We start from the raw sequence: 13,724 nt of genomic DNA, 5'->3' as shown, positions 1-13,724 counted from the left end.
CAGGCCCTCCAGGTGTTATAAAACTAGAATTTCTATCAAGCCTGGACAGCCACAGCTTTAGCTGTCCAGGCATGATGGGAATTGTAGTTTTGCAACAGCTGGAGGGCCTGAGTTTGACACCTGTGTGATAGAAAATTCCTAATATGAAGAGAGCCTCCATCTCCTGCTTAGGTTCCTTATTCACCAGAACCTGCTTTGCCATTTTGTCCATTGCTTGAGTAGTAGCAATGTCAGGAATGTACTAAACCATTGATCACTTATAAATATAGATTTGTAAACTGTTACTGAACGTTAAAACTATTGTTCACAGAAAAATATAGAAGTTACTTATTTTAATGACTGCTGTACAATCATGTCAAACAATATAATGTGAGACTATGGAATGCAGCTACCAAAATAGTATGACGTAGGTGTGAAAAGCAACAATAGAAGATCCGTCACCACAAAGAATGCCAAGTTAGAGTATCAACTAGAGTCACTAATAAAAACATGCTCCGTATGTAATCTGTGTTCTGTTAAAAAAAAAAAAAAAAAAGACCCCCTTCTTGGTTAGTCAATGTGACAAAAAGCATATGATCAGATGGTGGAGCTTTGTGTAACTAGAACAACCCTTATTTAAAGGTTCTTTACTAGAGATGAGCGAACCTTGAGCATGCTCGAGTCCATCCGAACCTGATCGTTTGGCATTTGATTAGCAGTGGCTGCTGAAGTTGGATAAAGCCCTAAGGTTGTCTGGAAAACATGGGTACAGCCAATGACTATATCCATGTTTTCCACATAGCCTTAGGGCTTTATCCAAGTTCAGCAGCCACTGCTAATCAAATGCTGAACGATCGGGATCAGATGGACTCGAGCATGCTCAAGATTCGCTCATCTAATCTTTACTGGTGACAGATTCTCTTGCTAAAGCAACATTATAGGAATACAGGTTGGAACTTATGGCTGCAGTATGGATTTGAAAGAAGCAGTACAGTATCCATCTATGATGAGTGAACTGAAATGTACCCTTTATACAGACAAATGCAAGTATGACATGGGCATTTACTATATATGTTGTACAAAACATGACATGCAACGGACAGAATAATTGTTACTGCTGTACACATTAAACCGGCAGTGCATGCTGCAATATACAGAATAAAATGTGTTTCATGTCTATTTACTGCACAACAGAATTATTAACAGACACCACTTCTCATTTTGCTGTGAAATCAGCATATTGCAACGGTATTGCTAATGTTCTTCATATGTGAATGCTTAGTATGATAACAGCATAATCCTGACTTCCAACCAAAGAGGAATGAGTGCTAGTATACCATTATATCTACACAGAATTTCTGTATATAGATGAAAAATCAGGTCAAGCTCTTTCTGCTCTAGAACCTCTTCGTCCATGTTAACTCTTGGATATCTTAGTGATATCTACCATACATTTGTATTCAGTAGGTAGATTCCAAAACTGCCATGAAGTTGTAATCTCAAAAGTAAAATATTCCATTACAGAGGTGCATTCACACCTAAAAAGTGTTCAAATTACAGGGACCGGATTATGTGCACAATAAACCCGCTGATGAAACCCAGTGGGGCTCGGGGCGCTGCCTCTATACCCATGACAACTGGACGGGTAAAGCAGAATGGTGTATGTAAACTCTGTCACAGTCCTCCATATCCTGACCTAAGGATTCTTACATTCCTTCTTTTACCCAAAAATAAAATGATCGACAAAATACACATAATTTTATTATTGAAGAAACAGCACTGTTTAGTCAGAGAAAGCAACAAGTTTCATTAGTGTTCCTCATGGAAAGATTTTGCTCTTAGTTTTTAACACGCCTACCTGCACTATGATTTATTCCCTTATACAGTGCTCTTATTCACATACAGCCACATCCTCTGATCTGGGATAAGAGTTAAATAATAATTAATTGTTACTAGAAAGATTGAGTTTTAAAAAAAACTCAGTTGCAACCAAAAGGTCTGTGTAACCAAGCAATGTCATGTCTCAGGAAGCTGGTTAATGTCAGTCAGTTTAGTATCGTTTAGGATAGCTCGGATTGCCTCTATTGACTCGGTCTGCCGAATACGTTCCAACTGCACCTGAGAGGGAAAAAAAATAATTTGCAATAAAAAGCGAGACATGTCAAGAGTTTTGAATGGTCAGGGAGTGTTGAGACTCCCACCAAACAAGCTGGACAAAGTACTTGGCTGAGCGCCTGCTGCAGAAGACGGATTTTATAGTAAGTCTACAGAGGAGAGAGATGGGAGAAAATGGCTTCTCTATGCTCATTCTCAGGGGGTCTGAACACCTAGGCCACCTGACAAGAAAGCTTTAGACATGCATACAATACAATCTTTTATGCTATCAGTATTAGGCTGGGGTTCACATTATTGTTTGGGGTATACATGTGCTTGATGGCAGAAAAGTATGTTGCAGATGTATACTGCTGTGCACTAGAGATGAGCGAACCTCGAGCATGATCGAGTCCATCGGGACCCGATCGTTCGGCATTTGATTAGCGGTGGCTGCTGAAGTTGGATAAAACTCCAAGGTTGTCTGGAAAACATGGATACAGCCAATGACTATATCCATGTTTTCCACATAGCCTTAGGGCCTTATGCAACTTCAGCAGCCACCGCTAATCAAATGCCGAACGATCGGGTTCGCTCATCTCTACTGTGTACCTATGTGAGACCCATTGAGTTTAAAGAGAATGTATCATCAGGTACACCCTTTTTTTCTTTCTTTTTTTAACATTACCTGACCAGTGCTGGCGCAGTCCTTTTGTCAAAAGGCTGCCCGGTTCCAGTGCTGGACACCAATTTTTTTCCCCCCATGCACCAGCCTGGCTTTATACACTGGAGACAGGCCTAGCGCCGCTCAGTGTGAGGATATCCCCTCTGTGATGCACCTTAATTAATGGAGACACGACATGGAGGGTTTGTCACTCTGGGGGGGGGGGGGGGGGGGGGGGGGGGGGGGGGGGGCGTAGGACCCGTCTCCAGTACATAGAGCTGGGCCAGTGAAAAGAACAGACCCGGGTGCGGGAACTGGGCTTCATTTTGAAAACAGGATGGCGTCACTGGGATACCGGCGATCATCATGTAATGTAAAAAAATAAATTAATTAATTAAAAAAGCGATGTACCTTATGGTCTGCACATAGTATATTAGTGACTACGTTTGGTCCATTTCTGAATGTTTCATTTTATTTTGCGGGAACTAAAAGTCAAGGTCCAATATTAATTTCCAATAAAACATGTTTAAAAAAAGTGCTAAGAATTGAATTAGCTGCAAGTGACGTTTAAAAAAACAAATCTGTTACACAGCAGCCTATAATGCCCATGCACTCTTACCTGCAGAGTTTGTGACAACTTTACAAAGTCTCTTTGCACTTGCTCACTAACATCCAGCTCTGTTTGCAGCCTCTGTGCTTTGTTCTTTTCTTCAAACAGCAACTGTTCTAAACTAGTCTAAAAATACAAGTAGTAAGGTTTATTATACTTCAGCAGAAACAAACGTCTAAGAAATTACAAGCAGCTTGACAATCCCTAAATAAAATGGTACCAAGTATTTAAAGAGGTTAGGATCTTCAAAAGAAAAGCAGATGACCATTGGTCTGGTTCTTACATATATGTGACACGCCGGTCTTAATTATACATTAATACTTAATATAGTCCCCTTAAAACTTCAACAAAGTAGTGGAGTGAATGGAAACCAAGCATATACATGTTGATCAGCCACTTTGCTTTAGCAAATCCATACTAAGGGCTCTATTACACAGAAAGAATATTGTGTGAAAAATTATATTGTTCCAATCAAACGACTAAATTATTTTGTGTGTGGTTGATCACATCTTTTGAGCAGACTATAATATTGTCTTTCGGTGTATGTACACATTGTTTGTTATTATGATTATTCGTATTTCTAGTAGTTATGATCATAAGTAATGACTATCGTTCTGTGTATTATGGTGAATAATATCAAGTCACTTGCAAAAGCACTTATTTGCGATTGTTTATCCTCAATCTGAAAAAATTTAAAGTTGTTTCGTCTAAGTGAACCCTAACCCTAAGATGTTTGCCAGTAGATAAGCACCAAGAATGCTTTATTTATGGGGACATTGAGGAGACAGATGACAGCTAGCAAGCATTAGCTAACCGCCACTTCTATCTTATGTGATCTAAAGCATGTCTGCAATTTATATTAAAGCAGCATTCAGGTTTTTTTTTTTTTGTTCCCCCAGCTGCAGGCTGCTACATATACTTAACAATGATGATCGGTGCCCCATGGTGAGGCCTCGATACGGTCCTACGGCGCCACTTTGATCTCGCTGGCGCCCATGTGACCGCTAAAGCTCAGGAGGTCGGAAGTCAAGGTCTCCAATGTATCTCTCTGAGAGATGCATTGGAGACCCTGACTTCTGGCCTTCAATAGACCTGTAGAAAGAGGGTCAGAAGATCGGTGATGTCACCGCCAGCAGGATGCGCGTGGCGTCGTAGGATGAGAATGAAGCCACGCTGCAGGACACAGATCTTCATTGAAGAGTATATGTGGGAACAATATTTTAAAATCAAACACACAACGCTTCTTAACTTTTATTTTTGTTATGATGCTGTAAAACTAAGCTATACTTATGTAAAATTCAGGTCCAGTCTCCTGAAGGCAGATTTTTAAAGCGACTCTGTACCCACTGTTCCTCCTCCCCAACTACTTATACCTGTTTGTAGCTCATGTGAAGTCCATTCTTCTGATATGTTTCGGAAAGCTGGTAGAGGTTTCGTTCGGCTGAAAAATAAACTTTAGTTGAGGAGATGCAGTGTCTAAGAGGTGGGGCCGAGAGCGTTCGTGCCCAGGTGAAGCGCCGCCTGTGTGGTCCTGGTCTGCGTCTCCCCCTCCTCTGGTTCCTCCCTCTGTTCACCCTAACAGGCCAAGTTGTTCTTGCGCCTGCGCCGTGCTAATTGTCCACGTTGTCTTAGCGACGCGCTTCTGCCTGGCCCGCCTCCCATGTCTGTGTGAGCCGCCTCCCGCTGTCCCAGTCCCCCCCCCCCCTTTGTCTGCGGCCAACACGCCCCTCGCTTACACTCTTTGCGTCCGTCCTCTCTTCGGCTTCGCAGCACATGTGCCGTTGAGCACCGTAGCGCATGTATCCCACGCAGGCGCAGTGACACGAACGGTCTTCTCCGGCCAGTGTAAAGCGTCACTGCACCTGCGCGGGACACGTGCGCTACGCTGCTCAACGGCGCATGTGATGCAAAGCCCAGGAGAGGACGGACGCAAAGAGCGTAAAGGGGGGGGCGTGTTGGCCGCAGACGAACAAGGGAGGCGAGACTGGGACAACGGGAGGCGGCTCACACTGACATGGGAAGCGAGCCAGGCAGAAGCGCGTCGCTAAGACAAGGTGCAAGAACAACTTGGCCTGTGAGGGCGGACAGAGGGAGGAACCAGAGGAGGGGGAGACGCAGACCAGGACCACACAGGTGGCACTTCCCCTGGGCACGAACGCTCTCGGCCCCGCCTCTTAGACACTGCATCTCCTTAACTAAAGTTTACTTTTCAGCCGAACGAAAACTCTACCAGCATTGCGAAACATACCAGAAGAATGGACTTCACATGAGCTACAAACAGATATAAGTAGTTGGGGGTGGGGTGGGGGAGGAACAGTGGGTACAGAGTCACTTTAAAGTCTTGTGCTAGTTTCAAAAAAAAAAAAAAAAAAAAAAAAGGGACTAAACACATGAAGTCCTAGCCAGTACAGAGCTTCACGGCTCAATCAGTCCATCAATCACATGACTGCCTTCTGTGTGATCGCGTAACTGACCTGGGAAACATGGGACTTCCTGCGTTTAGACTCTTGGGGTCTAAACACAGGAAGTGCAGTATTTTCTATAAAAACAAGGAAAAAAATGAATGTAAATTACAAACATCTGTTGATTTAGATTTTGAAAGTTAGTGACAGGTACACTTTAAACTCTTAAATTCTGGATTCTAGACACAATTTAACATTTACCTTGCTTGTGGTCTCTTTTCTAAGCTGCTCTTCTAAAGAGATTTTCAGTTCTTGAATATCCTGAAGTTCTTTAGTTTTTTGCTGCAAAGTGGACTCCAGCTGTAGGACACACGGAATTCCAACTTATTAATGTGTAATGCTATTAGAATATGAAGTCATATCGTCACCCCCCCTAACTCTATGTGCAGTTTTACGCACCACCCACAAGCTTAGATGCTGCACATTAGATAAATACTTGTATAAAAGGTGTTTGTGTCTGTTCTAAAATCGCTCCATTTCACCAACGGCCGGTGTGACCTTATCAGGGCTTCACAGTAGTTGGGCTCTCTTCCCAGCAGGGAGAGGGGGCCCGACTGCCATGAAGCCCCGCCCAGGTGTAAACTGATGAAATGAAGCAAAGTAAGGTGGGTGACAGTATCACTTTAAGGCCAGTTTAACACATAACGGAATAGCAGCAGATTTTACCCTGTGAGCTCGCAGCAAAATACGCTGTGATTCCTTTAGTGTCAGTTTGAATAGGATTACATACTCATAGCGGAATTGTCATGCCGCTACAGGTATTTAAAGGCCGTCCCCCTTAACCCGCTGCGGCCCAGTGCATAATTTACTGGTCTGCGCTCCGGCTTGCTTCTGGGGCTCTCAGCATCCTAACGTCCTGCTCAGCCAATCAGTGGCTGCGGAGGGACAATTCTGCTGCGAGTATGTTAACTTACTGAAACAACAGCGTTGGGAATTGCAGTGGATTTTGCAGCAAACACGCAGCTTGAAATCCGCTGCAATTCCTTTATGTGTCAAACTGGCCTAAAGATGCTAGATTCAGAGATGAAATCTCCCAGCATTCCCTGATGGCTCATTGTATGCACTAAGCTACACAGTCTTCTCATTCCAAATACATGCACACTGGGTTGTCCAGGGAGAAGGAAAGATTATTTATCCTCACTTCCCAGTGCTCCATTTCTGTTGCCATTTGGACCTGTCAAGACAGAGGATAAATACTATTTTTCTTGCTCTGTAGACAAAGGGGTTAAAGTAATATTGTCACCACCCTTCCATATAAGAAGTTCTCAGCACCATTCTTAAGCTTATATTCTAGATATTTCATATCTTACCATATAAGAGGATTTTTTTGGTGGTCTCTCCCCTCAAAAATGCATGTCATTGTTGGTGGACAGTGTAAAAGGGGCGGGTGCTTAACGGCTGTGGTGCCCAATATCTTTGCCTACATCTGTGCCTTAGGCCCTTCCATGACATCATCTGCGCCGAGGCCCCACCCTCTCTAGGCTGGCCCATTCCAATCACTGCAGAGGGGGCGGGGAGGGGCTTAGGCATAGATAATGTCAGAGGGGGTGAAGCCTACAGTGCTAAATGTGGGCGGAGATATGGGAGGCACCATAGTCATTAAGCCCCACCCCTAAGACACTGTCCACCTACAATAACATGCATTTTTAAGGGTAGAGGCCACCAAGAAATCCTTTATATAAGATATGAAATGTCCAGAATATAAGCTTAAGAATGGTGCTGAGAGGGGTGACAATATCACTTTAAGCCAAGTGTGCATGTGTATGTGGGGAGCAAGAGAAATAGCCTATTCTGCCAACACCTATCTGAAATGTACTTTAGATCAGGGCAAGGTAAAATAAAAAAAAAAAAGGATTTATAAAGAGTGTTAAAGATAAACATATCCATTAATAAAAGCTAAATAATCAGAAAGGCCAGATATGAAAATTGTCCTTAAGCAATACATAGCACAAACAATCCAATAAGACATATACCTGCTCTTTTTCTACTTTTATCCTGTCCAGTTCAACTTTTAAACTTGATATTGATGCTGTAAAAAGAAAAGCAGACCATCAAGCCATTACAGAAAAATATGACTGACCAAAATAGTTCACAAGAACATATACACAATATAAAATGATGGCACAGAACTAAACCAAGGAAACATGATGGACACAAATACTGATTAAAATAAGTTGGATCTCAAAATTGGTAAAAATGCCAGTATATCTATTGAGATTTTGCAACTTTACAGCTTATTGAGAATGGCTAGTGTAACCCAAAGAATTACCACCATCTAACACAGGGCTTCTCAAACGTTTGGTTCTTGGGTCTCACCAGGCGATCCATGTTGATTTTGGGGCATCACCAACAAACACATACTACTTTGCAGCACCAGATACCGCCATGTAGTGCATGTAATATACCAGGGCAGGACCAAATCAGCACCACAGTGCAGCAGCAAGTACACTCCACCTTTAGTAAACCAGCAATGAGGTGCAGCAATAAATAATTCTCTAAACAGTGACAAACCAAAACCACAGTGCAGCAAAAAGAAAAAAAATCACGTAATAACCCAACACCACATTGCAGTAATGTATACTGTTCCACCTGTAGCTAACCAACACCATAGTGCAGATGTAAATACTGCTCCACCCATAGTAAAGGCCACAGTGTGGCAACAGATGTTGTACAACTTTTAGAAAAATAATACTGCAGTACAGCAATACATACTGCTCCACCTGTAGTACTCCAACACTGCAGTACAGTAATAAATACTTCTCTTCCATTGACAAACCAAAATCACAGTACAGCAACAAGATTACTCCACCTGTATAACCTATCACACTACACCAATAAATACTTCTCCACCTGTATAACCCAACATTACACTGCACTAATACACACTGCTTCACATGTATAACCCAGCACCACACTGTTCCACCTTTATAACTCAACACCACACCATGTGTATAACACAACACCACATTGCACTAAATACTGCTCCACCTGTACAACCCAAAACCACACGGCCCCAATACATACTGATCCACCCGTATAACCTAACACACACTGCCAACATCCACCTTTTTTACCCATCACCACACCACACAAATACACTGTTCCAAAGACCAGATGATATGTAGACAATGGAAATGAAGAAAGTGGGATACACAGTAAAGCACATGCCTTTGTCTCTAAGGGCCCTATTCCACGGGACGAATATCGTTCAGATTATCGTTAAATCGTTAGAATCTAAACGATAATCGTTCAGTTGAAATGCAGTTAACGATTAACAACCAAACGAGAAATCGTTGATTGCTGTATAAGACCTGGACCTATTTTTATCGTTGCTCGTTTGCAAAACGTTCGCATTGAATAAGACATTGTTCGGTCGTTCGCAATAGATACGAACGCAATAGCGAATAAATAGCGAAGAAAAACGATCACAATTACGATAATAAGTAATGATTATCGTTCCATGGAAATGAATGAACGTTTACAGGTCTTTCGCAATAGCGGTCGTTTGAGATCATTAATCGTTAACGATTATGCGAGCGATAATCGTCCGGTGGAATAGGGCCCTTAGACTTCTGTGAGCCTATTCTCTTACAAAAACAACTAGGAAAGAAACAATGCATACCTTCTAAGATGTCTTTAACAAGACCAGAGATAGGTAAAGGAGGAAAGGAAAGAAAGAACATAAAAGATCAAACAGAACAAAAGAAAATGGTAGTTTAAAAAAAAAATACACTGAAGCTTTAAATGTAACTGTCATTTCAGGGCCATTTTTCTGAAAACATTAAATATCAACAGTTCAAGCGATTTTAAGAAACTCTGTAATAGGTTTTATGTACTAAAAGAGTTTCCTTCTGTACTGAAAAAGCAATCTCCCAGCCTCCCCCCTCACATCAAATGAAGCAGGATTTCTGTCTCCATTATGTGGCTATGGAGAGGGGAGGGGCTGTTAGGAGTGACTGAGCACAGAGCAGTCCTGCACAGTACAACACCCTGCAATCTTCTCTCAGTAAGTTCATAGATAAGCACTGACCTTTCTGACACCTGAATTTAGCGTTTTAGGTGCCCAGACAGTCTACTAACAGCTGACCTTCATGTCACCTCTTCCTGCTCCCTCATCTCCCTCAGCCCCTCCCCCCTTCATTGGCTTACAATGGAGAGAGCAGAGCCCGTCTTCACTGGCTTCTCTGTAATGAAGACGTGTTTGCCTGATAATGCACAGATAAGAAGTCAGGGGGGGAGGCTGGGAGATTGCTTCTTGAGTACAGAAAGAGGCTTTTTTGGCTGATGAAACCTATTACAGAGTTTCTTAAAATCGCTTATACTACTGATTTCTGCAATAAAAAAAACATGACAGTTACGCTTTAAAAATGGCTGCATATTATCCTAAAAATTATATTTTCCATGAAAAAACAACATGCTAGTAAATCATACATTATAGTGAAGTTCTGAAACACTGAGATCGTTACCTATTTCCTCTTTACAGTTCTCTATTTCAATTTGAAGTGTTTCTTCTATGTTTTCTTTCTGACATTGTTCAGCTTGGATTTGCTCTTTTAAGAAAAGAATTTCTGCTTTCAGCTTTTCTTCAAGGTGCTCTGATGCTGTACGGACACTAATAATATCTTCACGGTATTTCAAAACTAACTCATGTAACTCCTAAAACAGAAAAAAAACCTGTCTTAATTAAACATTTAATATATCATGGATAATGCAAAACTAAGCAATACGGCAAATGTTTTTTATCAGCAAAATTGCTTAGATTTGTGGACTGCCCCTGGGACTGCCATCTGGGATTTCAGTAAGAAAAAGAGATGCAAAGCTGATCGGCTCAGCACCACTGTGTCTGTCCTGGCCCCCCGCGCCAAACCAGGTAAAAAAGAGGGGACACAGCAGTGCCAATCTGAATCTAGGGAATGTGGGAATTTCCCTTTAAACAAGATCTTATTACTGAAACAAGAGAAAGATGATACAAATATTACTTTCTTTTGTATATTAAAGGCATCCAGCTCTGGTACACTTTATTTAAAGGGGTACTACAGAGAAAAGCTTTTTCCTAGTAATTGAAACACATTACAAAGTTATATAACTTTGTAATATGCTTCAATCACCTATCTGCCCCCTTCCCTGTCTTTTCCCCCCTGAACCTCCCACCAGGAAGTGAAGTAAACTCACTACCTTCTTACCTAATGACAGTTGACCCCAGGCTTTTCTGTGGAAGCTATTTTGTGACAATAACATCAAGAGGGAGGCGGGTCTAACCCTGTTAGACCAGCCTCCCTTTGTCAGATGATTCAGGTTGCTCAGCTCTGATTGGCTGAACAAGCTGTAAGCCATCTAACAGTTCTACACAGTCAGTTAGACATCACATGAGAAAGTGCATCAAGTGAAAGCTCAAACCAGGAAGTAAAGAAAAAATGAAGCCACCAACTAGAGCTTCATGGACTTGCAAACAGCGGGAAATTCAAACGGAGACAGACTGAGGAGGGATGGTAAGTGGAAAAACTATGTTTATGATTGATTGATTTTTTTTTTACTTTTATACATGCAATGTACAAATAACAGTATGATATACATCAATATATCAACTGTGTAGTGTTTGAAGGCAGACAAAAGGTCACAGGAATTTTACTCTAAAAAGGTGGAAGATTCATGCAAAACTACCAAAGACCTTCATGAGACAACTCTTCAAAAATGAAACTCAGCATACCTCAATGGTATCTGGAAGTATGAAATTTTCAGCTTGCTGCAGTGACACATGCAGCCCATGCTTTCCTTGAAGGCTCTCATTGTCCTTCTGTAACCTAGTCAATTCTTCAGAGACCTGCTCCCGTGACTGCATGAGAACGGCCTGAAAAAGAAAGTTGTAAGCCTTTACGATTTATTGGATATGCTGATCCATTTCAATATAACACATATAATCTTTAAAAGCACTCTCATTGTTTTAAATTAAAAACCTACATGGTTTTGTTACAGTAATCCCTAAGTGGTTACTAGGTGGTTGTCGTGCTCTCACTGATGGTGCACAGCTATTTGTCATTGTCAGGGATCAGAGCCAGGCTGTTTGCCAGCAGTACTCTAAACACTTGGACTGTCCTTTCTTTACTTCTCTGACCAATCACAGGAGGGCACCTACTTTGTAAGCCAACTGCATAAGATGTACTGCTTAGACTAAACAGCTTACGCTGTGAGGGTTTACTGTGCAGTACTATAGGGGAAATGTAGGTGTTAGAAGGGGGTTATTAATGTACTTTGTTTGCAAGGTGCTATAAGAGCTGGGAGGAGACCAATAGTTACAGACTCGATCATAGCAAGGAAGGGGTTATATCATAAAAGCAACCCTGATCTATGTAGTGAACTGCTGGTAATGATGATGACTAAATGGAGGAAGAGAAGGAAATGACATTCAGGAGAAGCAGTACTGTGTACAGTCAGAACACAAGTATTTACACAAGGGACAGCTATTCTGAATTTATAGGTGGTAAGAGTTAAGAAGCTAGCCTTGATTTTATCTTTCAGGTGCAGCATGGACCCTCTGGAGGGGGCAGACAGGCTCAGGATGCTTCCCTCCCTGTATAGCCCCACCCTTAATTCCTGTGTTCCATCTTTATGTCTCTACTGCTAGAGACGGAATTCTCATAACAACAGACAGTGGACAGCAGTTTACAGGGAATTGAGACACCAACTAATGGCCAAGACTGTAGGGCTATTTTTTTTTCATTTAGGTAAGTTGTTTGAACTGATAGTGGCCATTTAAGATCGCTAATTTACTGTAATATTGCATTTTATCAAGTTCCACCTCATTTCATGGACTTACCATTTGCTCCTGGACACTTCTTTTTGCCAAGGAGAAAGCTTGTTGCAAGTCTGTTAGCAAAATTTCGGAATCCTGAGCTCTCTGTGTAAGGGTTGATATCTAAAGAAAACATAGGTAATTTTGTTTGACTGATCAAGTTGCAAAAATGACATGATCTTTAAAGAGGACCTGTCACCCCCCGTGCCGGGGTGACAGGCTCCTGACCCCCCGTTACAGAATGAATGGGGAGTCCGAGGCTTCGTCATTCTCTATGGGCATCGTACTCTCCTGTCAGCGCGCGCGCCGGGCTTCGGGCGCCGATATCTCAGTGACCCGACCGGATCAGGAAGCGGGACCCGGCGGGATCAGGTTAGTATAGGGGGCTGTAACGGGGTTTCGGGAGCCTGTCACCCCGGCACGGGGGTGACAGGTCCCCTTTAAAGTCAAAGTTTTTCTTACATGTCACCCAAAATATATGCATAACTATTATAGTGAGTTTTATAACCTAAAAGGGGTAAGAAAGGTAAAATGGTTTGGAATAGGACGCTCTGCACTCTACACTAGTAAATTCATAGGTTAGAGGCGTTGTCGCTAAACTAGATCTGTGTCCCCCCTCTTAGCCTCGGGATTAGTGTGGGTCCCAGAGGGTGGACACTGACTTGGGATAGAGAGATGCATAAATGGTATCCTAGCAATACACCATCATTTTTGAAAGGGAAAAGAATGTTATGGGCATGCTCTGGGACCAATGCAGAGGTTACTGTGTAAGGGAAGGGGAGCAGAAGAGGTGTGACCTTTACCTATCGTCATCAAAGCAGCCTGTGTGTTACCTGTTTCAGCCGTATATTAAGAGTTTTATTTCCTTATCATAACATGCAGGATTACAGTAAAAGGTCACTGCTGAGAAGTAATCTCTAATGAACAAGACTCAGATGTCAGTGAGGTGAGATTCAGTGTAAAAGACTAAAATGTCAGGACTTTTTTGTAATACAGATAGACAATGAGATATTTAAATGAAAAACTAAAAAATTTTTTCAAATATGTGTAACCTAAATATATGCTTTAGGGTGCTTTCACACATACTGTATGGCATCAGATTTCACGCTGCATGTTCCACTTGTTGCG

At 42.0% G+C, this 13,724-nt stretch overlaps 1 protein-coding gene across 1 annotated transcript in view; it reads right to left on the bottom strand.

The window, feature by feature from the left end:
• Positions 1-808: 808 nt before the first annotated feature.
• Positions 809-13,724, bottom strand: part of RABEP1 (rabaptin, RAB GTPase binding effector protein 1) — a 48,197-nt gene continuing 35,281 nt past the window's right edge. The window contains exons 12-18 of the mRNA XM_069971127.1: positions 12,621-12,719; positions 11,514-11,654; positions 10,273-10,462; positions 7,780-7,835; positions 6,008-6,106; positions 3,354-3,470; positions 809-2,097 (exon numbers count right to left, since the gene is read on the bottom strand). Coding sequence (XP_069827228.1) covers positions 1,996-2,097; positions 3,354-3,470; positions 6,008-6,106; positions 7,780-7,835; positions 10,273-10,462; positions 11,514-11,654; positions 12,621-12,719 — 804 coding nt within the window. The 3' untranslated portion in view covers positions 809-1,995. The remainder of the gene's footprint in view (positions 2,098-3,353; positions 3,471-6,007; positions 6,107-7,779; positions 7,836-10,272; positions 10,463-11,513; positions 11,655-12,620; positions 12,720-13,724) is intronic.

The sequence above is a fragment of the Dendropsophus ebraccatus genome, chromosome 5 (genome assembly GCF_027789765.1).
Source record: "Dendropsophus ebraccatus isolate aDenEbr1 chromosome 5, aDenEbr1.pat, whole genome shotgun sequence".
NCBI lineage: Eukaryota > Metazoa > Chordata > Amphibia > Anura > Hylidae > Dendropsophus > Dendropsophus ebraccatus.
The sequence above is the reverse complement of the archived record's forward strand: the minus strand, read 5'-3'. Positions and strand labels throughout refer to the sequence as shown.